We start from the raw sequence: 27,878 nt of genomic DNA on the forward strand, positions 1-27,878 counted from the left end.
CCCAATAAATATTCACAATAAAAGTATAGGCAAACCAAATTTTGTTTTCCAAATTTCTGATTACAGTTAATATGAATTTTCTTTTACTTCTGATAAATTCAGGTTGCACACGTAATCAGTAAATGTATATTTAGAGTATTATCAATTTTAGGGAATATACCCTCACCGGTCACTTTACCTTGTTATAGTACGGGTTTGGACCACCTTTTTCCTTCCGAACTGCCTTTAATTCTTCCTGGCATAGATTTAACAAGGTGTTGGAAACATTTCTCAGAGATTTTGGTCCATAGTGACATGATGGCATCACGCAATTGCTGCAGATTTGTCGGCTGCACATCCATGATGCAAGTTTCCCATTCCACCACATCCCAAAGTTGTTCTATTGGATTGATCTGGTGAGTGTGGAGGCCATTGGAGTACAGTGACCTCATTGTCATGTTCAAGAAACCAGTGGTGAGATGATTTGAGCTTTGTGACATGGTGCATTATCCTGCTGGAAGGAGCCATCAGAAGATGGGGACACTGTAGTCATAAAGGGATGGAAATGGTCAGCAACAATACTCAGGTAGGCCGTGGCATTTAAACAAAGCTGAATTGGTACTAAAGTGCCCAAAGTGTGCCAAGAAAATATCCCCCACACCATTACACCACCAGCCTGAACCGTTGATACAAGGCAGGATGGATCCATGCTTTCATGTTGTTTACACCAAATTCTGACCCTACCATCTGAATGTCACAGCTGAAATCGAGACTCTTCAGGCCAGGCAACATTTTTCCAATCTTCTATTGTCCAATTTTGGTGAGTCTGTGTGAATTGTAGGCTCAGTTTCCTGTTTTTAGCTGACAGGAGTGGCACTCGGTGTGGTCTTCTGCTGCTGTAGCCCATCTGCATCAAGGCTCAATATGTTGTGCATTCAGAGATGGTATTCTGCATACCTTGGTTGTAACGAGTGGTTATTTTGAGTTACTGTTGTTTCCTTTCTATCATCTTGAACCAGTCTGCCCATTTTCCTCTGATATCAACAAAGCATTTTTTTCCACAAAACTGCCACTCACTGGATATTTTCTCTTTCGGGCCATTCTCTGTAAACCCGAGAGATGGCTGTGCTTGAAAACCCCAGTAGATCAGCAGTTTTTGAAATCCTCTGACTAGCCCGTCTGGCACCAACAACCATGCCACGTTCAAAGTCACTTAAATCCCCTTTCATCTCTATTCTGATGCTCGGTTTGAACTTTAGCAAGTTGTCTTCACCACCTCTCGATGCATTGAGTTGCTGCCATGTGATTGGCTGATTAGCAATGTGTTACCAAGCAATTGAACAGGTGTATATAATAAAGTGGCCGGTGAGTGTATATGCAGTGATTTCACATCATTTTAAATGTATTTATTAATTTATTAACACTTTGGATTTTTGCACATACAGTATAATTGTAGGTATTTACTGTTTCTGCATTGAAGTACACATTTGTGGTAGATTGATACAGCATGGTCACACTTTTTGTTGTTGAAGGTACTTATACCAAAGAACAATAACTATATTTTGCTCAGTAATGTTACAAATACATCTCTAGTCACTATAAAGAACCATGTCACAAAGTAAATGGAATAATAAAGATAGGGTTTTTTTAATATAATTTTTTAGTTTATTAAAAAGTCTGCCTAAAGCGGTAGTATACCGATTTTTGTGACTTTTACCTACAGGTAAGCCTATAATAAGGCTAGGTACAATTATTATCTCCTAAACCGGCACGGTTTAGGAGATATTTGCACTGTATGCAGCCGCTGACGCTAGCGGCGCATGCTCTCTGAAGGTCCGATGCATACTAGCTCATTATTCTTTTGTCTTGCAGGGTTTTTTTTTTTTTTTTTTTTGGGTATACAACCGCTTTAAAGCACCTATTTTAACCCATGTAACAGAATTGGTATTGATCTGTGCAATTTAGAAAAAATGTTTAGAATTTTTTTATTTTATGACCCCAGGGTTGTCATCTGCTGACATTGTATGAAGACAATCTGTCCTCACGTTACACAAAGCAGACAATACATTCTGATTAAGTAAAATTGATCATTACATCTAATAATCCTACATCGATTACTTCCAACTCAATCTGTCTTTATGGGGGCCAAACTGGCATTGAGCAGAAAGCACCACTTGGCTGCAGCTGGCAGTAATTTTTGTTGAATGTACCAAAAGGAACCCTTTAGGCCGCGCGCACACAGGAATAGTGCCGGAGATCAGATGTGCCAATGCTGGCCTGCTCTGCAAAGGATTAGATGCGGCTTCAATATAAATGTTTGGGTTTCTGTTGTTTGTTCATTTACTGAGGAATGCAGAGCAAGAGCGAAAAGTGCATCCAGCTGTCCCTGTCTATTAAATATTAATGATCTGGGAGAAATGTATTCGATTTAGGTTATGTATTCGATAGTTAAATAGCCGAATAAGAGCCGTAAGGAGTTTCTCGAGAAAATGGCACCCCCTCCCGTGCTCACACTATGACCCAGCTTGGAGAATACCCAGCGCTCCTTTAGGGAAGATTGACCTGGGAGCCAATCAAGCATGAGCATTTTTCATTGCAGCCACAAATTGGATGGTAAAAATCTCTGCTTTTCCACCTTAGGAAAAATAGTTCCCCAGCATTCACAAATATTTGTACAGTTTAGTATGGTCTTTTCTTAACCACTTCAACCCTCGAAGGTTTAGCCACTTGATGACCGGGCTGTTTTTTGCGATACGTCACTGCGTTACTTTAACTGACAATTGTGCGGTCATGCAACATTGTACCCAAATAACATTTGTCTTTTATCCCCACAAATAGAGATTTCTTTTGGTGGTATTTGATCACCACTGGGTTTTTGCAATAAAAACAAAAAAAAGACTGCTTTAAACCGTACCCAGTAAAAATATTTTAAAAACTTTTTTTCTTCATGTTGATCAAAATGTATTCTGCTACATGTTTTTGATAACCAATTAGTGTATAATTGATAGGTTTGCATGGTGAAAGTTATAGCTCCTACAAACAATGGTGCATATATACTGGAATTTTAGTTTTATACTAATGGCGATGATCAACGACTTCTAATGGGACTGCGATATTGCGGCAGACAATCTGGCACTGATTCTGGCGGTAACCTTCTAACCGCCACTGACATAACCAGTGATGTTAATACAATGATCAGTGCTAAAAATATACACTGTCCCTGTACTAATGACACTGACTGGGAAGGGGTTAACATCTAGGGCAATCAAAGGGTTAAATATGTGCAACTGTGTGTAATGTGTGCTGCTTTTTACTAATGATCTCTCTCATTTTCTGAAACTGACAGATTGTTCCCTGTGTACAGAGCTCTGTGTTGAATGTCCACTCAGAGCTCTCAGCTGTCAACTTTTTATTTTTTATTTTTTTTAAACGCACTCGAACTAACACCAGGTGCATAAAAAAGTGCACACACGCAAACGTTAGAACACAAAATGGTGCACAGGGTGTGCAGAAAGTCCACCTCCAAAGAGGACGGACCCTGAGCTTGATCCCGCCGGGGCGCAAGAGTCCTGACAGGTACTAGGGTACTCACTATGGCCTGCCTAGCCGAAACCAGGCTGACCCCGTTCTCTGGGATGACTGCCGAATCAATAAACTCTGATGATGGATTTATGATTGAGTCTCCTAGTGCTCATTGGATAGGGCACTGGATTGTGGATACCTACCAGAGGTTGCCTGCCCCTGTTAGCGCTTCTCCTCTACTGTGTGCGAACCTCCGTCCTAGTTTCAAATCACGCACAGAGTGGTACAGGTTTTGCTCAAAAATATTCCTGTATTTAGCACCATCCATCTTTCCCTCAACTCTGACCAGTTTCCCAGTCCCAGTTGCTGAAAAACATCCCCACAGCATGATGCTGCCACCACCATGTTTCACTGTGGTGTTCCTTGGGTGATGTGATGTGTTGGGTTTGCGCCAGAAATAGCGTTTTCTTTGGTTGAAAAGTTAAATTTTAGTCTCATCAGACCAGAGCGCCTTCCTTCATACATTTTGGGAGTCTCCCACATGCCTTTTCGCAAACTCAAAACGTGCCATTTTTTTTTTTTTTTTTTACTGACAGTAATGGCTTTCTTCTGGCCACTCTGCCATAAAGCCCAACTCTATGGAGCGCACGGCTTATTGTCCTCCTATGTACAGATACTCCAGTCTCTGCTGTGGAACTCTGCAGCTCCCCCAGGGTTTCCTTCGGTCTCTGTGCTTCCTCTCTGATTAATGCCCTCCTTGCCTGATCTGTGAGTTTTGCTGGGCGGCCGTCTCTTGGCAGGTTTGCTGTTGTGCCACGTTCTCTCCATTCGGTTATGATAGATTTGATGATGCTCCTGGGGATCATCAAAGATTTGGATATTTTTTTTTATAACCTAACTTGTACTTCTCAACACCATTGTCCCTTACTTGTTTGGAGAGTTCCTTGGGCTTCATGGCAGTGTTTGGTTAGTGGTGCCTCTTGCCTAGGTGTTGCAGCCTCTGGGGCCTTTCAAAAAAGGTGTGTATATGTAATGACAGATCATGTGACACTTAGATTGCACACAGGTGGACATCATTTCACCAATTATGTGATTTCTGAAGGTAATTGGTTGCACCAGAAATTTTTTGGGCTTCATCATAAAGGGGGTGAATAAATACGCACATGCCAATTTTGTTTTGTTTTCGATTTCTAAAAATTATATATATATATTTCTCATTTCACTTCACCAACTTAGACTATTCTGTTCTGATCCATCACATAAAATTCAGATTAACAAAACTTTGAACTTGAGGCTGTAATGTGACAAAATAGGTAAAAAGTCGGGGGGGGGGATACTTTTGCAAGGCACTGTAAAGGAGTCAGTTTCTTGTTTGTTTATTGCTTCTGGGACACACATGCGCAGTACCAACAGTTCAATTTTTAATGGGCGGGAAACACATTCACCTTTTAATTTATCGTCAGACAGAAATTATCTAAACATTTCCTTTTTTTTTTTTCTTCCTTCCAGTGTATGGGCACTATAAGTTCCAACATAATAAACGAAGAGTAAAATAGTTTTTTTTTTCAATATAAATATAGACAGCCTGAATAAGTAGCAGAGGATATACAGAGGGAGATTTACTAAAAGGGGTGCACTCAGAATCTGGGGCAGTGTGATAGCCAATCAGCTTCTAACTTCAGCTTGCTAACTTAAGCTTTGAAAATAAAACCTGGAAGCTGATTGGTTTCTATGCACCAGATTTTGCACTCGTCCCTTTTAATAAATAGCCCCTCGGTTACTACAACTGGTCGTTCTACCAGTCTAATGATTCTTTCCAGAGGCCTTTTGTTGGCTTTCTTACCTAGCTATTCTACATAGGAACTCAAGAGGTGCTGGTCTCTCAGGTGATTTTCACATCAGGGATTTGATTGGTGGTTGTTTGTCATTCAAAGTGCAAAACCTGCAGCTGGCCATGGTGGGGACCTTTCTGCTTGCTTTGAGTCTTGGCTTTTTTCCTATTAGTAGTACTTGTAGTTCACTGTTAAGTATGTTTCATTTTCTCTTAGGTCCTCCGACAGTCGCCGCCTCCTCTAAGTCATCACTATTGGGTATTGACTTCCGCTCCGCAGGAGTAGCTGTGATAGTGATGACTTAGAGGAGGCGGCGACTGTCGGAGGACTCAGAGAAAGGAATTTTTCAGGTAAGATTTTACAAAAATTCAGTTTTATTTGAAAGACCAAGGCAAGGGACTAACCGCTCACATGAGTGGTATCAAGAATTACATACAACCTTCCAGCCATTGGGCCCCAGTGCAGCATCCTTGTTTACCCATTCCCTACCCCTCTCCATCAGCATTGGGGTTAAATTAGCTGAGTGAGGGAGAAGAGAAACATTGGAATACCAGTCAGTGCCAGTGTGCTTTGGAAAAATAAATGACCTCTAACATTGGGTGTGTGAATGTTGCTGGGTTATGTAAACTCCTTTTTTAGTTTAGTTTTTTTACATTTTAGAATGCCCCAAGAGTGGGCATACTTTTAAAGGGTGCCTTGACTGTAAAAAAGGTTGAGAAACACTGCTATAAACAAATAACATTTCTACCAGTTAATTTCCCCTCCTTTTTTTATTTATAGATAAGCCAAAAGGTTTACAGTGGGTGATCGACGTGACAATTGGATACCCCAATGCACATCCAATGGACATTCAGACTTGGATTCTGGGTTACCGGCCCCCTACTGTCACTCATGTGTACTACAGGTATTAGTATTTTGATATTGTTGGGGGGAATGGGTTGGGTTATTTAGATCAAGCAAGTCAAATAGGTGCATTTTGGGTCACATACAGCCCTCTCACTCCTTTTTTGCAGTCGTTGGTTTAGGTATGTAAACTAAATCAGGATGCAACTCTTCTGCAGTTGATGATGGCTACATTTACATAATTTCACAGCTGAGTTCAGGGAACACTTTGTATTTTTTTTTTTCAATGAATGTAAAGCATTCTCTGAATGAGGTGAAGATTGTGGTGTCACCGCCCTGTCTTTCCATATTTGTCCAATCAGAATGCTTTGCGTTCAACCTGCTCTTGACAAGCAACCTCCTGTGTTCAGTAAGCAGCAGGGCAGCTCTGGGCATAGAATGCAGAAGCTAGGGGTAGTCACTGTAGTAGCTACAGCGATTTACAGTTTCCAAAGGGATTGACCAGGTATAGCACATGCATACTTCTATTGGTCGAAGCTGATACATAGCTAAAATTTAGCTGTAAGCTAATGCTAGTAAAACATGTGCAGTGTAGTATATTTACTATGCTATGCACTGTGATATTTGGGAACACCAAAGCTTGCAATTGCTGACTGACCCAAAAAATACAGGATTTCCCATCTGCAAGAAAGTAACGAATCGGAAGTTCTGGTGTGGAGCGCACACTTTTGTCAATCAGTTCTTTCTGTCTTTTTTTTCTTTTTTTTTTTTTTTTCTTTTAATCTCTTCCTTTTCTGTCTGGGACCCTCAGGATGACTTCCCTCTGCATTCAGAAGGTTATAGCAAGCCAAGCTTGGCTTTTCTGTGAAGCTTTCATTGTTGCCACCAGAGTTCTACACCTATTCCAGTGAGGACAAAGATGTTGTTTCCCTTAAGTCCTCCCACAGTTGCCGCCCCTCGTATAGTCTTCACCAATGGGTATTGACTTACTCTCCACAGGAGTAGCTAGGCATAAGACTTGTTAAAAACAAAGCATTTAACATAGACACCCATGGGGGCTGTCCCACTGGTCAATACCCCCCTGCAGTAAGCCATCCCAACTCAGTTTGTCTTCTGCCTAGCGTTAGGAGTAGATATGCTTCTTTGTGCTGGGGCTACAGTCTCAGCCTTCTATTTTGTATTTCATTTTTGGGCTGCACTGTTTGATGGGTCCCCAAATGGTTCTCCTTAATTAAGGCCTCATGCATACAGTGGTTTTTTAGGAGCATTTTAATTTTTTTTTCTGCCTCTAAGCACCCCTTAATGTTACCCTATTGGGGAGTTTTATTAAAACTGCAGAGTGCAAAATCTGGTACAGATCAGCATAGAAACCAATCAGCTTTCAGGTTTTAATGCCAAAGCTTAATTCAACAATCTGAAGCTAGAAGCGGATTGGCTACCATGTGCAGCTACACTAGATTCTGAGTGCTCCAGTTTTACTAAATCTCCCCATTTGTGTCCATGCACACATATGCATTTGGGGCATTTAGAGGGAGATAGAAAAAATGCACTGCCAGCACATTCAGGAGCATCAACATTCTGGCAGAAAGAAAAGCTTTGTGTGCCTAAATGTGTGTAAATGTGTCTTAACTTGCTTTAATCCTTGAGCGTTAATTTCAGTAGCCAGAAAGAAATAATATACTTGGCAATTAAATTACAATTAAATTAAGTACCACTCAGGTTTTTCTTTGGGGTGTGTGTGTGTGTGTGTGTGTGTGTAGATATTTGCTGTGTGTGTGTATGTATATATATGTGTGTGTGTATATATATATATGTATATATATATATATATATATATATATACACACACACACACACACACACACACACACACACACACACACACACACATTAGTAGCTTATATAAAAAAAAAGCATTTACAAAAACGCGGCTTTAGGTTTCTCCAGTCTGGGGATAGGCATTCAGGAGAGATGGGCAAACAGCCAGCATGCATGAGGCCTAATATTGATGCTCATTTGAAAGGGTTTTGTTGGAAAGAATAGCTACACAATTGCTGCTTTCTGACCCCAGGATAGGGCAAATTGATGAATGTGACCACAGCTTAACAATTATGGCTCATGCACACAGGCCGTTTGCCCAGCCCTTCTAATCGCCTTTTTCCTGGCGGGAGAAAAGCAGTATCAAAAACACGCCTAAAGCCGCGTCTTTGCAAACGCATTTAAGCGTGTCACGCACTTGGCTTTTTATTTTTCTTTTGCCAGAATATTATTTATTTTGGCCATTTAAAGGATTGAACGCCCAAGTGTTTAGGCACATCGGGCATTTTTGTCTGCCAAAACGCTGCGGTTCCTGAACGTACTGGCAGTAGGTTTTTTTTTTTCTGCCTCCTAAACGCTCATAAACGCCTGTGTGTGCAAGGACGCATAGACTAACATTGAGGAGTGTTTAGAAGCTGTTAAAAAAAATAAAAAAACACAAGACGCCTCTAAAAGCGGCATTTAAAATGCCCAGTGTTAACGAGGCCTTAAAAAAATACAGTACAATGTAAGGTGAGCACATCTGACTTAGTGAATTCTCTGTAGGAATATATAGAGAACTGGTGATATACTGGAGATAGCTTGACATAAAAGCTGAGCCCACTAGAATCCTGGAAAGCAGTAAAAATCCAGTGGAGGGGAATAAGCCTTACTACATTCCACCCAAAACTGTTCTATAGTCTTCAAGTACATATTTACAGGTTCACTAGTTATATTATCTGTTAAAGTGGTATATAAAGGCTAACTCTATTCTTAAGCTCTTTGCACCGGCGCCTCCCAGCTCTTCAAGATATTGGACGCCAGAGCCGGGGCACGGCTTGCATCAAATGATCACTGTGATTGGCTGTCATGATAGTCACGTGGTCCGAAAACTTTTGAAGCTTTCAGTGGGGCGAAGATAACTGTGCCAGGAGTGTGCAGCTTGCACGCTCTTGGCACAGGTGTATTGGCAGCAAATCACACAAGTATGCGGCCCCTTGGCACTAAGGACCAGGCTCCGAAAGGCCGCATATTTGCGTACAGCCGGCGCCAATGGGTTAAAATGTTCTCTCCCCCTTCCTCCTCCATACCTGGTATAAAAAGTTCTTTGTTCTTACCTTTCTAGATCTGGTCTGGCCACGTGATTCAGCAGCTCCAGCTACCCGTGTAAGGGAAAAAAATGCTCAACCTGCTGATGATTCGGATGACTGCACTGGATTAAAGATAGCGCAGTACTTGGATCTTTTTTTGATAGAAGGGACGAGGGAGCATTTTAAGAATAGTTAGACTTTTTTTCTATTTAATCTGCTAAAGGGTCTGTCTAAAATAACGAGTAAAACTAGCCACATGCCTTACAATCACATTGTACAATATACAGTGCCTTGCGAAAGTATTCGGCCCCCTTGAACTTTGCAACCTTTTGCCACATTTCAGGCTTCAAACATAAAGATATAAAACTAATTTCTCTATCGCTCATTGACAGACGTAGTCTTCTTGATTTTCAAGAGCTGGGTTATGTTGTCTCCGCAGGAGTAGGACTAGGCAGAAAGACAAAACGTTCTGGCTCCACCCTAGGGGCAGTCCCTGAGGGTATATCCTCCCTCTCTCTGCTACAGGGAATCAGTTTTTTTCTGTCTAGTCAGGAGTAAGGACCTAAGTTCCTTGCTGGGATCTTTTGGTCCTGGCAAGACTTTTTTTCTTTAAGAAAAAGACATTTTTTAGGTAGTTTTTCTCCAGTGTTTTTTTCCTGTGAGATCTTCAAGCAAAAATGCCGGACTGGGCGACACTTGTGGTCACCCCAGCCGGCCTACGAGCGCGCGCAGACCATGGCATTGCGCTTGGTCGGCCGCGACATATTCAAGTAAGTATGCGGGGCCGGGCGACGGGCTGGATGTTGAGATCCAGTGGTCACCCCGGTTTCTGCCTACGAGCGCGTGCAGACCAGAGCTCCGCGATGGGTCGGCCGCGACGGAGTCCCAGTGAAGGGACTGACTTTGCGAGTTAAAAGTCTCGCTTGGACGCCAGGTACCAGAGAGTCGAGGCGTCCACAAACCCCCACCCCGGTGGAGAGGGTATTGTGAAGAGAGGGTGCCTGTCGGTTCGGTATGGTGAGTAAACGTTCCCTTTTTTCCTCGTTATGAGGCAGTATGTATTATGGGCCCCTCCATATATGGTCAGTATATATCTGATACTTACAAGTCCCCCTTGTAATACAGCATGTGTTTGTGGGAAGTGGACTTGGTTTAAGAGCTAACACTCTACCCAGCAGACTGTAACATTACAGCAGACATAGGAGGTATAATCCTACCTTATGTGTAGTGTATCTCCTGTAGATCCATATATCACCTCTTAGCAGAGATGCAGGTTGGATGTGCTGGGAAAACGATTTTGGCGGTCCGCCGCCATTTTGCCGTAGACCGAATGCATGTATGTCCTCAGGTCACGCCGGCCGCCATGTTTTTGGAGTCTTATGTCTCTTCTATGGGGGCGGCCATGTTTTGTGAGCCCAGCTACCTCGTGGAGAGCTGGGAAACGCCGGAAGGCGTACACAGGGGGCGGAGCCACGTCCTTCTACCCGGGAAAAAGCAACAGCTCCTTCCAGTCTGTAAAGACAGACGCTGACTGCAGTTGGTTGGAAACTTCACTGCATCGGTTGGTGAGCCTTGGGGGTCCCTCTCTCTCTCTGTGGGATCGAGAAGCAGGTACTCTGAGGGGCGCTATTGCGCTAGGGGGAGACACATAAAAAAAAAAAAAAAAAAAAAGAGGTATTTTTTATTTTAAAAAAGAAAAAAAAAGAAAGTTTTTTTGTTTTCTGGCAAAGGTGTCCTGAATTATCATGGACCCTGCCACTCATGTATTTCCTCCGGATCCCCTCGAGGGGTCTGCAGGATCCTCCAGCACCCCACTGACGATTAAATCATTGTCCGCTATTATGGTAGCTTGTGTCCCGGGTGGAAGTGGCTTGTCAGGGACAGGGCGCAAGTAAGCGACCCCCGCCTAACCCCTTATTATCTGAAACCTCGGATTCAGACTCTGAGCCTATTTCTGCAGTTGCAGGTACTTCATCTGGTATTGGTGTCTCGTGTACTGTCTTTTCAGACAGTGAGGAGGATGTTTCGGCATCAGCCATAGCCAGAGAGGAAGCGTTGGTAAACGCACTCATGGTATCTGTTCAAGAGACCTTAAGATTACAGGGTATTCCGTCAGAAATAGCTGAAACTGAAATCCCTTTTGGGTCTAAAAACGCATTTAGTGGCGAAGGTTTTTCCATTGCCCAAATGTTTTGGCAATCCAATCAAAGAAGAATGGAGTCTGCCAAAACGCATTTCTACTATTTCTAAACGCATTAACAGGCGTTATCCGTTTGAGGAAACCCTCATTAAGAAATGGACAGAACCACCTGTGGTGGATTCACCAATTGCTAGATTGAATAAAGCCACGGTTATTCCTTTAGAAGACGCTCCGTCTTTAAAGATCCAGTGGATCGCAAGATAGAAGCTATGTCTCGCACCATGTTTGCTTTGATTGGATCAGCTTTCAGACCTATAATAGCTATTGGTCTGTTTTCGCAGGCTGTAACTGAATGGACCTAGTGGTTACGCCGGGACTTACAAGAGGTCCCTCAGGCGGTATCAGATTTGTTGGAACAAATGATACAGGGGTTACAGTTTGTGTGTGATGCGGCGTTAGACGCCACTCCATTATTGGCGCGAGCATCAGTCTCAGCAGTGGTTCTCAGGCGTACACTGTGGCTAAAAGGTTGGTTAGCCGACCAAGGTTCCAAAAAAGCATTGGCTAATATCCCCTTTTTAGGAGAGCGTCTATTTGGAGCCAACTTAGATGAGATCATTAAGGATCTCACGGGTGGAAAGAGCACCTTTTTACCGCAAAATTTTAAAGGTAGAGGAACTCGTCAAAGACGAGGGCCTTCTTTTTCTGCTCACAAGAGGTTTTTTCGTCCCGCGGGTGAAAAAACTAAGTCCTCCAAAGCTCCTGCAGGAGGCGTCAGGGGTCGGTGGTCGGGCAAGCAAAAGCCCGCCCCCTCCAGACCTGAAGATAAACCGTCCAAAGCCTGAAGGTGCGCCCCCACCCATAACTGGGGTGGGGGGACGTCTTCGCCGGGTCCCGGATCCATGGCTTTCCAGAATCCCGGACAAATGGGTCTGCAAAGTCATAAGGTCAGGGTACAAGATCGAGTTTCGATCTCTCCCACCGGCGCGATTCTTCCCTTCCAATATCCGACTATCCTCAGATCGTTTAGAAAATCTGCGGAGAGCAGTCACAGATTTACTACAACAAGGAGTGGTAGTCCACGTTCCTTGGACAGAACGGTTTCAAGGGTTTTATTCAAACCTATTTACAATAAGAGGGCAAAGTGCGTCCAAATCTGGACTTAAGGGCACTCAATTCTTTTGTCTTCATAAGAAGATTCAGAATGGAGTCCATTCGCACAGTAGCAGCCTTTCTGCATCCAGGGGATGTCCTAGCGTCCATAGACATCTAGGACGCATATCTTCACATTCCCATTTTCGCAGGACATCAGCGGTTTCTACGTTTTTCCGTAGAAGAGAACCACTATCAGTTTGTGGCGTTACCTTTCGGTCTCGCCACGGCTCAGCGGGTCTTCACGAAGGTGTTGGCCCCAATGTTGGCACTTCTGCGCCAAAGAGGCATATCGATTCTAGGTTACCTAGACGATCTTCTGCTTCATGCAGAGTCTCCTCAGACCTTGCTACAAGACGTAGAAATTACTATGATTTCTTTACAGGAACTCGGGTGGCTGGTGAACCAGCAAAAGTCATTTCTGGTTCCCACCCAGAGGCTCGAATATCTGGGTCTAATTCTAGACAGTCAGGACAAGAGTTTTTTCTTCCGGTAGGGAAACTCCGAAAGATTCAATCAGCAGTCCACCAACAGCTGGTCTTCCCTTCGGACTTGCATGAGGGGTCTGGGGTTGATGGTGGCTTCCTTCGAAGCAGTCCCATTTGCCCAGTCCCATACCCGAATTCTTCAGCAAGAGATTCCTCTCAGATGGAATCGGAATCCGGAATCCCTGGACAATCAGATCCGATTGAGCAAACAGACCAGAGAGTCTCTGGTCTGGTGGCTTCGGTCTCCGATGCTCAGCCAGGGAAAGTCATTTCTGCCAATATATTGGACGACAGTGACCACGGATGCCAGTCTATCCGGATGGGGAGGAATTCTCGGTCAGTTATCTGTCCAGGGACTTTGGTCCCCGGAAGAATCCAGGTTACCGATAAATGTATTGGAACTGAGAGCGATCAGACTTTGTCTGATTCACTGGACCGAGCAGCTCCAGGGCAGCCCGGTTCGGATCCAGTCGGACAACGTCACGGCCGTGGCTTATGTCAATCACCAGGGGGGCACCAAGAGTGTCCGAGCGGCCAAAGAAGTGGCTTGCATTCTTCGCTGGGCGGAACGATTTGTTCCAGCAATCTCTGCGGTGTTCATTCCGGGGGTGGAAAATTGGCAGGCAGATTATCTCAGCCGTCAGACTCTGGATCAGGGGGAATGGTCCCTCCATCCAGACGTTTTCCACCAGTTGTGCCTACGATGGGGCACCCCGGATATGGATCTGTTGGCATCTCGATTCAACAGGAAAGTTCAGAGATTCGTGGCTCGCTCCCGCGATCCTCTAGCAGAAACCGCAGACGCACTGATCGCCCCGTGGGGGCAATACCAGCTAATGTATGCCTTCCCTCCTCTTGGGTTACTGCCAAGACTTTTTCGCAGGATAGAGGAGGAAGGAATTCCAGTAATCCTGGCAGCTCCGGATTGGCCTCGTCGAGCTTGTTACCCCGACTTGGTCAGACTGATGGCGGACGTCCCGTGGAGACTTCCTCTCAGGAAGGATCTACTGTCTCAGGGACCGATCTTCCATCCTGCTTTACGATCGCTGGTTTTTAACGGCCTGGTTATTGAGACCCAGGTGCTGAAGGACAAGGGATTGTCAGCTTCAGTTATTCCTACTCTAGTTAAAACAAGGAAAGCGACTTCCAGAAAGATTATCATCGTACATGGAAGTCTTATATTGTGTGATGTGAATCCCTTGGGTTCCATCTACATCTTTATTCGGTAGTCCGAATATTGGCTTTCTGCAACAGGGAGTTGAGCAGAAGCTGGCCTTGAGTGTTATCAAGGGTCTGGTTTCAGCATTTTGCTATCTTCTTTCAGAAGCTTTTGTCTACTCATTCCTTGGTGCGGAATTTCATCCAGGGGGTGCGACACCTGGCTCTGCCAGTGCACGCGCCGTTACCATCCTGGGATCTTAATTTGGTGCTGTCGGTTCTTCAGACACCTCCCTTTGAAAATATCAGGGAGATTCCCTTGCTTACTTTATCCCAGAAGGTGGTCTTCTTGGTGGCTATCACTTCTGCACGCAGGGTGTCAGAACTGGCTGCATTATCCTGTTGTTCCCCAGATCTGGTGGTTCATAGGGATAAGGTTGTTCTTCATCCGAATCCATCCTTCCTTCTAAGGTGGTTTCAAAGTTTCATTGATTAAGGACAGTGTATTGTCCTTCCTATGTCCTTAGCCCAATCATCCTCGAGAATTTGCATGGCATTCCTTGGATGTAGTTCGGGCGATCAGGATATACTTGAATACTACGGATTCAATTTGTAAGACGGATTCACTGTTTGTGATCACGGATGGCCCTAAGAAGGGGTTGCCTGTTCTGCTGCGACCATCTTTAGATGGATCAGACAGACGGTGGTATAGGCTTATTTTATCTAAGGGTCGGGATCCCCCGTTCCCTGTTAAGGCGCATTCTACTCGGGCGCTTAGAGTTTCCTGGACCTTCCGCCATCAGGCGTCAGTGGTTCAGGTTTTCAAGGCGACTGTTTAGTAGTCGGTTCATACCTTTACAATATTGTATAAGGTTTATGTGATGGCATCGTCAGATGCCTCTTCTGGCTGCAAGGTTCCTGCAGGCCACTGTTTGAGGAGACTGTTGGTCTACCTCGAGGATTTGTGGGGTAGGTCTCATCTGTTTACTCGATGAGTCCTTTGATACTTCTGGTTGGCTCCGGTTGGGCCTTCTAGATTGGATTTTGATTCTGTCAATCCCACCCCTCATTTTGTGGCACTGCTTCTGGATGTCCCAGCTCTTGAGAATCAAGAAGACTACGTCTGTCAATGAGCGATAGAGAAAAATGGATTTTTGTAAGATCTTACCGTAAAATCCTTTTCTCTTAAGCTCATTGACAGACGTAGTACCCGCCCCTCTATCATTGAGTTGGGTTGGGTTAAATTCTCTGTACTGCTTTAAAACAGAACTGATTCCCTGTAGCAGAGAGAGGGAGGATATACCCTCAGGGACTGCCCCTAGGGTGGAGCCAGAACGTTTTGTCTTTCTGCCTAGTCCTACTCCTGCGGAGACAACATAACCCAGCTCTTGAGAATCAAGAAGACTACGTCTGTCAATGAGCTTAAGAGAAAAGGATTTTACGGTAAGATCTTACAAAAATCCATTTTTTTTGTGAAGAATCAACAACAAGTGGGACACAATCATGAAGCGGAACGAAATTTATTGGATATTTCAAACTTTTTTAACAAATAAAAAACTGAAAAATTGGGCGTGCAAAATTATTCAGCCCCCTTAAGTTAATACTTTGTAGCGCCACCTTTTGCTGCGATTACAGCTGTAAGTCGCTTGGGGTATGTCTCTCAGTTTTTCACATCGAGAGACTGAAATTTTTGCCTATTCCTCCTTGCAAAACAGCTCAAGCTCAGTGAGGTTGGATGGAGAGCGTTTGTGAACTGCAGTTTTCAGTTCTTTCCACAGATTCTCGATTGGATTCAGGTCTGGACTTTCTAACACCTGGATATGTTTGTGAACCATTCCATTGTCGATTTTGCTTTATGTTTTGGATCATTGTCTTGTTGGAAGACAAATCTCCGTCCCAGTCTCAGGTCTTTTGCAGACTCCATCAGGTTTTCTTCCAGAATGGTCCTGTATTTGGCTTCATCCATCTTCCCATCAATTTAACCATCTTCCTTGTCCCTGCTGAATAAAAGAAGGCCCAAACCGTGATGCTGCCACCACCATGTTTGACAGTGGGGATGGTGTGTTCAGGGTGATGAGCTGTGTTGCTTTTATGCCAAACATAACGTTTTGCATTGTTGCCAAAAAGTTCGATTTTGGTTTCATCTGACCAGAGCACCTTCTTCCACATGTTTGGTGTGTCTCCCAGGTGGCTTGTGGCAAACTTTAAATGACACTTTTTATGGATATCTTTAAGAAATGGCTTTCTTCTTGCCACTCTTCCATAAAGGCCAGATTTGTGCAGTATACGACTGATTGTTGTCCTATGGACAGAGTCTCCCACCTCAGCTGTAGATCTCTGCAGTTTATCCAGAGTGATCATGGGCCTCTTGGCTGCATCTCTGATCAGTCTTCTCATTGTATGAGCTGAAAGTTTAGAGGGACGGCCAGGTCTTCGTAGATTTGCAGTCGTCTGATACTCCCATTTCAATATTATCACTTGCACAGTGCTCCTTGGGATGTTTAAAGCTTGGGAAATCTTTTTGTATACAAATCCGGCTTTAAACTTCTCCACAACAGTATCTCGGACCTGCCTGGTGTGTGCCTTGTTCTTCATTAAGCTCTCTGCGGTTTAAACGGACCTCTGAGACTATCACAGTGCAGGTGCATTTATACGGAGACTTGATTACACACAGGCGGATTCTATTTATTATCATTAGTCATTTAGGTCAACATTGGATCATTCAGAGATCCTCACTGAACTTCTGGAGAGAGCTTGCTGCACTGAAAGTAAAGGGGCTGAATAATTTTGCACGCCCAATTTTTAAGTTTTTTATTTGTTAACAAAGTTTGAAATATCCAATAAATTTCGTTCCGCTTCATGATTGTGTCCCACTTGTTGTTGATTCTTCACAAAAAATTAGTATTATATCTTTGAAGCCTGAAATGTGGCAAAAGTTTGCAAAGTTCAAGGGGGCCGAATACTTTCGCAAGGCACTGTACTTTAAAGTATAACTAATGGCAAAAATTTTTATTTTACTTTCGGATAAAGTGGAGAAGGATTGGAACCCCTGTCAGTTTTTATTGCTCTCTGTGCTCCCTTCAGGGAGACTCACCCTCTCTATTTGTCCTGTTTTGCCATTATTATTAAAAGCGAAAGTAAAACAAAATCCCAAATTTTGGGTTGTCCTCAGAAAGGTAATAGAGGGGAAATCTTCCAATGGGGACACCAGTTATGGATGTCCCCAAGGAATTCCCTTACTTTGCAGAGATTTCCTCTCACTTCTTGTTTAGCTATGGGACACGAAGTGTAGGGAAATTGCCACAATGGGACACAGATGTTAAAAATAAAAAATGTCTGGCTGTACTCCTCCCTTGCTCTATCCAATATGGGGGGAAAAAAAGTTTTTCCTATAGTTTTACTTTTAGATTTACCAACCACTTTACTACGGCCCTAGTGAAAAGTTTTGAAATGGGCACAAATCTTAATTTTCACAAAGTCTGCTGCAGTGGAATTATTTTTATTTTTTCTTGGGATGAAGTTCATTTTCATGGCAATGAGGGACTTTGCAATGAATTGCAATTCATCTGATCCCGTTTCATAACATTCTGGAGTATATGCAATTTGCCATCATAAAAACTCAAGGCAGCAGACTTTGTGGAAATTAATATTTGTGTTCTCAAAACTTTTTGGCAAGTGACAGTATATACAGTGCCTTGCGAAAGTATTCGGCCCCCTTGAACTTTGCAACCTTTTGCCACATTTCAGGCTTTAAACATAAAGATATAAAACAAATTTTTTGTGAAGAATCAACAAGTGGGACACAATCATGAAGTGGAACGAAATTTATTGGATATTTCAAACTTTGTTAAAAAACTGAAAAATTGGGCGTGCAAAATTATTCAGCCCCTTTACTTTTAGTGCAGCAAACTCTCTCCAGAAGTTCAGTGAGGATCTCTGAATGATCCAATGTTGACCTAAATGACTAATGATGATAGATGGAATCCACCTGTGTGTAATCAAGTCTCTGTATAAATGCACCTGCACTGTGATAGTCTCAGAGGTCCGTTTAAAGCGCAGAGAGCATCATGAAGAACAAGGAACACATCAGGCAGGTCCCGAGATACTGTTGTGGAGAAGTTTAAAGGCAGATTTGGATACAAAAAGATTTCCCAAGCTTTAAACAGCCCAAGGAGCACTGTGCAAGCGATAATATTGAAATGGAAGGAGTATCAGACCACTGCAAATCTACGAAGACCTGGCCGTCCCTCTAAACTTTCAGCTCATACAAGGAGAAGACTGATCAGAGATGCAGCCAAGAGGCCCATGATCACTCTGGATGAACTGCAGAGATCTACAGCTGAGGTGGGAGACTCTGTCCATAGGACAACAATCAGTCGTATACTGCACAAATCTGGCCTTTATGGAAGAGTGGCAAGAAGAAAGCCATTTCTTAAAGATATCCATAAAAAGTGTCATTTAAAGTTTGCCACAAGCCACCAGGGAGACACACCAAACATGTGGAAGAAGGTGCTCTGGTCAGATGAAACCAAAATCGAACTTTTTGGCAACAATGCAAAACGTTATGTTGGCATAAAAGCAACACAGCTCATCACCCTGAACACACCATCCCCACTGTCAAACATGGTGGTGGCAGCATCATGGTTTGGGCCTGCTTTTCTTCAGCAGGGACAGGGAAGGTGGTTAAAATTGATGGGAAGATGGATGAAGCCAAATACAGGACCGTTCTGGAAGAAAACCTGATGGAATCTGCAAAAGACCTGAGACTGGGACGGAGATTTTTCTTCCAACAAGACAATGATCCAAAACATAAAGCAAAATCTACAATGGAATGGTTCACAAATAAACATATCCAGGTGTTAGAATGGCCAAGTCAAAGTCCAGACCTGAATCCAATCGATAATCTGTGAAAAGAACTGAAAACTGCTGTTCACAAACGCTCTCCATCCAACCTCACTGAGCTCGAGCTGTTTTGCAAGGAGGAATGGGCAAAAATGTCAGTCTCTCTATGTGCAAAACTGATAGAGACATACCCCAAGCGACTTACAGCTGTAATCACAGCAAAAGGTGGCGCTACAAAGTATTAACTTAAGGGGGCTGAATAATTTTGCACGCCCAATTTTTCAGTTTTATATTTGTTAAAAAAGTTTGAAATATCCAATAAATTTCGTTTCACTTCATGATTGTGTCCCACTTGTTGTTGATTCTTCACAAAAAATTACAGTTTTATATCTTTATGTTTGAAGCCTGAAATGTGGCAAAAGGTCAAAGTTCAAGGGGGCCGAATACTTTCGCAAGGCACTGTATAGTATTCTTGATGATCACTGTATTAGTGTCACTGGGGATGTCGGTGGCAGTTCCCGGAAGTGACAGGTTGCCTGTCGTATGTCACAGTCCCACAGTAATTTGCTGATCACCACTTTTACTAGTATAAAAAAAATAAAGTCCAGTATACAGTATCTCACAAAAGTGAGTACACCCCTCACATTTTTGTAAATATTTTATTATATCTTTTCATGTGACAACACTGAAGAAATGACACTCTTCTACAATGTAAAGTAGTGAGTGTACAGCTTTTATAACAGTGCAAATTTGCTGTCCCCTCAAAAGAACTCAACACACAGCCATTAATGTCTAAACTGCTGGCAACAAAAGTGAGTACACCCCTAAGTGAAAATGTCCAAATTGGGCTCAATTAGCCATTTTCCCTCCCCGGTATTGTGACTTGTTAGTGTTACAAGGTCTCACGTGTGAATGGGGTGCAGGTGTGTTATATTTGGTGTTATCACTCTCACTCTTACTGGTCACTGGAAGTTCAACATGGCACCTCATGGCAAAGAACTCTCTGAGGATCTGAAAAAAGAATTGGGTCTACATAAAGATGACCTAGGCTATAAGAAGATTGCCAAGACCCTGAAACTGAGCTGCAGCATGGTGGCCAAGACCAAATAGCAGTTTACCAAGACGGGTTGCACTCGGAACAGGCCTCGCCATGGTTGACCAAAGAAGTTGAGTGCACATGCTCAGCGTCCTATCCAGAGGTTGTCTTTGGGAAATAGACATATGAGTGCTGCCAGAATTGCTGCAGAGGTTGAAGGGGGGGGGGGGATCAGCCTGTCGGTGCTCAGACCATACGCCACACACTGCATCAAATTGGTCTGCATGGCTGTTGTCCCAGAAGGAATCCTCTTCTAAAGATGATGCACAAGAAAGCCCACAAACAGTTTGCTGAAGACAAGCTGGCTAAGGACATGGATTAATGGAACCATGTCCTGTGGTCTGATGAGACCAAAATAAACTTGATTGGTTCAGATGGTGTCAAGCGTGTGTGGTGGCAACCAGGTGAGAAGTACAAAAACAAATGTGTCTTGCCTACAGTCAAGCATGGTGGTGGTAGTGTCATGGTCTGGGGTTGCATGAGTGCTGCTGGAACTGGCGAGCTACAGTTCATTGAGGGAACCATGAATGCCAACATGTACTGTGACATACTGAAGCAGAGCATGATCCCCTCCCTTCGGAAACTGGGCCGCGGGGCAGTATTCCAACATAACGACCCCTAAACACCTCCAAGATGACCACTGCCTTGCTAAAGAAGCTGAGGGTAAAGGTGATGGACTGGCCAAGCATATCTCCAGACCTAAACCCTATTGAGCATCTGTGTGGCATCCTCAAAAGAAAGGTGGAGGAGCGCAAGATCTCAAACATCCACTAGCTCTGTGATATCGTCATGGAGGAGTGGAAGAGGACTCCAGTGGCAACCTGTGAAGCTCTGGTGAACTCCATGCCCAAGAGGGTTAAGGCAGTGCTGGAAAATAATGGTGGCCACACAAAATATTGTCACTTTGGGCCCAATTTGGACATTTTACCTTAGGGGTGTACTCACTATTGTTGCCAGTGGCTTAGACATTAATGGCTGTGTGTTATTTTGAGGGGACAGTAAATTGTTATGCAAGCTGTACACTCACTGCTTTACATTGTAGCAAAGTGTCATTTCTTCAGTGTTGTCACATGAAAAGATATAATATATTTACAAAAATGTGAGGGGTGTACTCACTTTTGTGAGATACTGTATACACTATCGTTTATAGACGCTATCATTTTCACACAAACCAATCAATATACATTTATTTGGATTTTTTTTTTACCACAGTCCTGTAGCAGACTACATTTTGGCCTAAGTTTATGAAGAAATTTTTATAATTTTTTTTTTTTTTATTGGATATATTTTATATCAAAGTAAAACATCTGTTTTTTTTTTTCTTCTTTTTTCAAAATATTTGGTCTTTTTTTGTGTATATAATAAAAAAAATCCAGTGGTGATAAAATGCCACCAAAAGAAAGCTCTATTTGTGTGGAAAAAAAAAATTATATAAATTTTATTTGGGTACAGTGTTGCATGACCACCCAATTACTGGTGCTAAATGGCAAAAAATGGCCTGGTCATGAAGGGGGGGGGGGTAAAACTCTCCAGAGTTTAAGTGCTTAAAGCAGGGGTATCCAAGCTTTTGACCTTCCTGAGCCACATTGGAAGAAGGTCTTGGACCACACATAAAATAATCTAACAATGATAGCTTAGAAGCAGAAAAAGTTGGGCAGATCACAAGTAAAAAAAAAATATCTTCATTCCTCTTTGGTTCATTGACTGACAAATCTTTAGATCTTCATAACCGGTGGGTTATACTGCCCCCTACAGCAGTAGGACACTAGGCAGAAAAAAACATCTGGCTATGCCTATGGGCAGTCCCAGGGGATATACTCCCTCTCTCTGCTATAGGCACTCAGTTTTGTTTCTGCCTAGTCAGGAGTAAGGGCCTAGTTCCTTGCTGGGATCTTTGGTCCTGGCAATTTTTTCTTTTTAGATAGAAATTTTTTTCTCCTTGATTTTTCCTGTGAGATCTACAATCAACTGCCAGACTAGGCGATGGGCTGGATAATCTAGATCCAGTGGTAACCGTAGTCTGGCCAGCAGACCTCAGCTCCGCGCTAGGTCGGCCGCGACATAGCCCCACTGGACGAGGGCTGACCTGAGATGAGAGTTAAACGCCTCGCGAGGTCGCATACCCTAACTTTGATGGAGAGGGGTTCTGTCTGGAGCAGTGCCCGCCTGGTTCCTGCTATGGTGAGTAGCTTTCTAGGACCTAGAAGTACATATGTATACTATAAACCAGCTGCGACGGAGGTGCAGGTTCCCTTTGGCGCTCACAAGCCATCCAGAGTGGCAAAGGTGTTAACTTTCCCTGTCTATTTTGACCAAATTGTCGTTAACGACTGGGGGTGAGCGTCCTTGTGTTGTCCCTAAGCACTTTACTAGGCGTTACCCCTATGAGCAGTCACTTTTTAAGAAGTGGACTGATCCACCGGTGGCGGACCCTCTGGTTTCCAGATTGAACAAGGCAACCATGTTTCCGGTTGAAGAGTCCCTGGCGTTTAAGGATCCAGCTGACAGGAAGGCAGAGGCTGTGGCCCGCAATATGTACGCTCTGGCTGGTTCAGCACTGAGGCCGGTATTCATCATTGCCCTGGTGTCGCAAACTCTGACTAAGCGGACTAAGCTGTTGGGCCGTTACCTGGAGCGAGAACCGTCATTCCCCCCCCCCCCCCTGCCTTTGCTGAGCTGGCGAACCAGCTGGTACAGGGGCTGCAGTTTATCTGTGATCTGTGATTCCTCTTTTTATGCGGCTACCCTAGTGGCTCAGCTCTCTGTTTTGGCAGTGGTCCTTCGGCGTGTCTTTTGGCTCAAATGCTGGTCTTCGGATAAGTCTTCTAAAAAGGCCTTGACTGATCTAACTGTTTTAAGGAGATCGCCTGTTTGGTGCTACCCTGGATGACATCATTCACAGTGGGGAAGAGTACCTTTCTTCCACAGGCTACTAAGAGCAAGGAACCTTGTCGTAGATGTGTGCCCTCCTTCTCTGCTCATAAGTGTTATCGTCCCTCAGGGTCAACTGACAAGGGCTCGAAGCGTTTCAGGGCCTCTTCTGGAGGATCCAAATGAAACCTGGTCTGGCAAGCCAAGAGTGAGCGTCTGCAGAGCCGCTGACAAGGCTCCTTCAGCATGAATGTGTGCCCTCACCGTTCCCACACCCGTGGACTTCCTTGGTGCAAGACAGGTGGGTCCATGGAGTCATTCGCTCTGGCTAAAAGATCGAGTTTCGCTGTTGTCCCCCAGCAAGGTTCTTTCCTTTAAACTTGCACCTGTCCCTGGACCGCTTACAGGGTCTGTTTGGGGGAGTGCAAGTCCTGTTGCTTCAAGGGGTGATAGTTCCGGTTCCAAATTCAGGACGTTTTCAGGGTTTTTACTCAAACCTGTTTACAGTTCCCAGGAAGGAAGGCAAAGTGCGTCCAATCCTGGATCTCAAGGCGCTGGACTGCTTTGTGTGGGTGCAGAAGTTCAGGATGGATTCCAATTGCACGGTGGTGGCATCCCTGCATCAGGGGGATTTTCATGCCTCTATCGACCATCAAGGATGCTTACCTTCACATTCAAATATGTGCCTGTCACCAGCGCTTCCTCCACTTTGCCATGGGAGAGGAGCATTTTCAGTTTGTGGCGTTACCCTTTGGTCTCGCCTCTGCTCCTCGGGTCTTCATAAAAGTGTTCGCCCCTTTGCTAGCTTTGCTATGCAAGCGGGGAATCGTGGTACTGGGCTACTTGGACAATCTGCTTCTGCTCTGGTGGAAAACCTGGAGAATATTCAGAAGTGTGCCCCGGTTTCGTCCACAATGCTGGACTATCTGGGCCTGCCTCTGGACAAACTCCAGAAATTCCAGGCTGCAATTCATCTCCAGCTGTCCAACAGATGGTCATTCCTCCGGACTTACATGCGGGTGCAGGGCCTGATGGTGTCTACCTTTTGCGGCGGTTCTGTTTGCACAGTTCCATACGAGGTCCCTGCAAAGGGAGATTTTGACCAAATACAAGACTCCACAGTCATTGGACAATCAGATGAGTCAGGGAACAATCAGATCATACGGAGTCGGGGAACGAAGGAGTCCCTGATATGGTGGCTTAATTCTTCGGGCTTTTTTGCTGGACAAATCCTTCCTCCCCTTGTATTGGACAGTGGTCACCACACATGCCAGTCTGTCCAGCTGGGGAGGCATCCTCCCCAAGCATTCTGCTCGGGATCTGGACGCTGGAAGAGTCCAGACTACCGATTAATGTCTTGGAACTCTGAGCAATCAGACTGTGTCTGGGCCATTGGACGGATTGTCTTCAGGGATGTCTAGTGTTTATTCAATCACACAATGCCGCGGCTTATGTCAATCACCAGGGTGGCACAAGAAGTGTCCTGGCAGCTCTGAAAGTAGCCGGCATTCTAAGGTGGGCAGAACGGTTCATTCCAGCCCTCTCCGCTGTACACATTCCCGGGGTGAAAAACTGACAGGCGGATTACCTCAGTCGGCAGGCATTGGACCAAGGGGAGTGGTCCCTTCATCCGGAGGTGTTTCATCAGTTGTGTCTCCGGTGGGGCCCCCCCGAGGCGGATCTGTTGGTGTCTCGGCTCAACAGAAAGTTGCAGATGCCACAGATGCGCAGGTGGCCCTGTGGGCTCAGTATCGTCTAATTTACGCCTTCCCTTCTCTCAAGCTTCTGCCTAGACTTCTATGCAGGATCGAGGCAGAAGGAATTCCGAAGGGATTTCGGTCATTTTGGTGGGTCTGGACTGGCCTCGACAGGCTTGGTAGGCCAATTTGGTGCGGCTGGTCACCTACCTTCCTTGGAAGCTTCCTCTCAGAGAGGATCTGCTGTCCCAAGGACTGATCATCCATCCTGCTTTACATTCGCTGGCTTTTACGGCTTGACTGTTGAACGCCAGGTGCTGAAGGATAGAGATTTATCTTAGTCTGTGATTTCTACACTGTTAAAATATAGGAAATCTACTTCTAGGAGGATCTACCATTGTATGTGGAAGACCACAATTGTGTGTTGTGAGTCTCTTGGGGTTCATCCTCGCTCCTTCTCGGTGGTTCGGATCTTGACCTTCCTTCAACAGAAATTTGCATTGAGTACCATCAAGGGCCAGGTGTCGGCTTTGGCGGTCTTCTTCCACCGACCTTTGGCCACACACTTCCTGGTGTTTACCTTTCTTCAGGGTGTCTGACATTTGGTTCCTCCAGTGTGGGCTCCGTTTCCGCCTTGGGACCTTAATTTGGTGCTTTCGGTCCTCCAGAAGCCTCCCTTTGAGAATCTTCGGGGGATTCCCCTGCTTACATTGTCCCAGAAGGTGGCCTTTTTGGTGGCTATCACCTCTGCGTGCAAGGTGTCCTAACTGGTTGTCTCCTTTTCATTTGAAAGACATTGTGTTGCCTTTCCTGTCCCAGGCCTAAACATCCAAAGGAAACTAAATTTCATGCCTTATTTGTGGTCCGGGCAATTTTGGTGTACCTGGCAGCTACGGAGTCTTTAAGGATGTCATACTCTTTGTGCTCACGGATGGGACTCGTTAAGGGTTGTCCGCTTCCTCTGCGACCATTTCCAGATGGATCAGACAGACGGTGATTCAGGCCTATTCCATCAAGGGTCAGGTTCCTCTTTTCCCTGTCGAGGCACATTCTACTAGGGCGATGTCGGTGCACACTTTCGCAAAGTTTTATAACATGGATGTGTTTGCATCTGCGGATGCTTCTTTTGGCTACAAGGTTTTGCAGGCTGCTGTTTAAGAGGACCTGATCCTCTTTGAGGGTGTGTTTTATTCAGGTGGGCTCCGGTTGAGCTCCTGTTGCCTGGTTGGCTAATGTTTAGCCTTGGGAATTTTTTTGTTCCCACCCCTCATGTTTAACACTGCTTTGAGACGTCCCAACTTTTATGAAGATCTGAAACTGGAATGAATATCCGAGAAATGGATTTTATGGTAAGTCAAAAATCCCATTTTTTTTTTCCCTTATAAAAGTAAAGAGGACAATCTAAAACTAGTGCGATATTTGACACTTTTTTTTTTTTTTTTTATAAAATAACGCATCAGTATCTGGTTGGATTGATGTGGAAACAATTCTCAGGGTGTTCATCAGATATTTTGTTTTTAAATTAGCCTTTTGTGTGCTTCATCCTTAAAAATAGTTGCTCACAAATATAGGTGCTGCCGAAAACTGATGACCTGAATAAGGTGTGATTGTGAAGAGTGGGAGATTTTTCTTTGGGAAGAAACAACTTCTAGAAGTCCAGCAAAGAGATATGGTCAAATTTTTAATTTGGCCGTATGTCTTCACTAAGTGTAAACGCATTTTTACAAAAAAATTCCATAAAAAAAAAAAATAACATTTGTAAGTTTACAATTTTTGTTAGGCTCCATTTATAGCCATCTTGGGCTGCAAGTTGGACTGTTAACCAGTTACTGCCCAGCCAAATAGTCAAATAACGGCCAGGCGGGACATTCACTGTTCTGGGTGGACATCATATGATTTCCGGCCGAAACTCTCCTCACGTGCACCCCATGGGCTGCGGTGCGATATGTCACTCATTGGACTGATCAGTCATCTGCTGGACACAGCAGATGACTGATCAGTGTACTGACCGCGGATGGTACCATGTGATCGCTGTAACCAATCACCGCAGATCACTTGACAATTGTACGCAATGGATGGCTTTCATTCATGCCATCGTTGTCTACTGTTTGGTCACAGTGATCACATGGTACAGAGAGGGTCATTTACAGCCCATCTGTACCATGTAATTAGCTGTGGCCAATCACAGTTAACCACAATAGTAAACAATGAATCCATTTCATTTTAGTAAAAATGGTTGCTTCATAACAGTGAATTTCACTGGTATAGGCAATCCTAATGTGGGAAAAAAAAATAAAAAATCCTGATCACTTTAACAGAGTAGTACAGTGTCACTATGGTAACACTGCATTGCTCTGGTCACAGTGATTTGAAAAAAATTGTAAAAAAATAAAAAAAATGAATATAGAAAAAAATGTAAGAAAAATTGTTTCTTTTTTTTTTTTTTTTTTTTTTTTTAACATGCTTTCACCAGTACGTGTCCCTAAACAACTCTGCACCAGTTACCGTATTTTTCGCTCCATAAGTCGCACCTGACCTTAAGACGCACCTAGGTTTTAGAGGAGGAAAACAAGAAAAAATATTCTGACCAAAATATATATATATATATATATATATATATATATATATATATATATATATATATATAGATATATAGAGAGATAGATAGATACACACACTATACGGTAATAGTAGTGGGGACTTGCAGAGATTTGCTTGTAGGCACTGTCTGTGGCTGAGCCCGGGAGGAAGCATGCGGCTGTAGTATAGAGCAAAGCCGCTGCTTCCTGTGTATGGCTCCTCCTGTCACAGGCGGAGTGTATCTGATATCCCTCCACCTGTGAGCCGGACCTATACAAAAAGTAGCGGCTCCGTTCTAGTAAAGGACAGCTGAGTTGGGACACCGTGGGGAGACTCGGGGGCAGTGTACGCGGACCACCGGTAGGGATTTAGTCATTATTGGCTCCATAAGACGCACTGACTTTTTCTCCCATATTTGGGGGGGGGAGGGGGAGTGCGTCTTATGGAGCGAAACAAGGTATATGATGGTACTGTACTGTTTACAGTATGTTTTTAAAAAAAATAAATTTTTCTTTTTCTCTTTTTAATTTTCAAACAAATTGTGACAAAAAAAGATGACTTCAAAAAATGT

General features: G+C 44.0%; 1 protein-coding gene across 1 annotated transcript in view; it reads left to right on the forward strand.

Annotated features, from left to right (window-relative positions):
• Positions 1-27,878, forward strand: part of LPGAT1 (lysophosphatidylglycerol acyltransferase 1) — a 267,682-nt gene that overhangs the window by 224,913 nt on the left and 14,891 nt on the right. Inside the window, exon 6 of the mRNA XM_082252478.1 lies at positions 6,114-6,237. Coding sequence (XP_082108604.1) covers positions 6,114-6,237 — 124 coding nt within the window. The remainder of the gene's footprint in view (positions 1-6,113; positions 6,238-27,878) is intronic.

This window comes from Pelophylax lessonae, assembly GCF_965119305.1.
Source record: "Pelophylax lessonae genome assembly, chromosome: 3".
Lineage (NCBI taxonomy): Eukaryota > Metazoa > Chordata > Amphibia > Anura > Ranidae > Pelophylax > Pelophylax lessonae.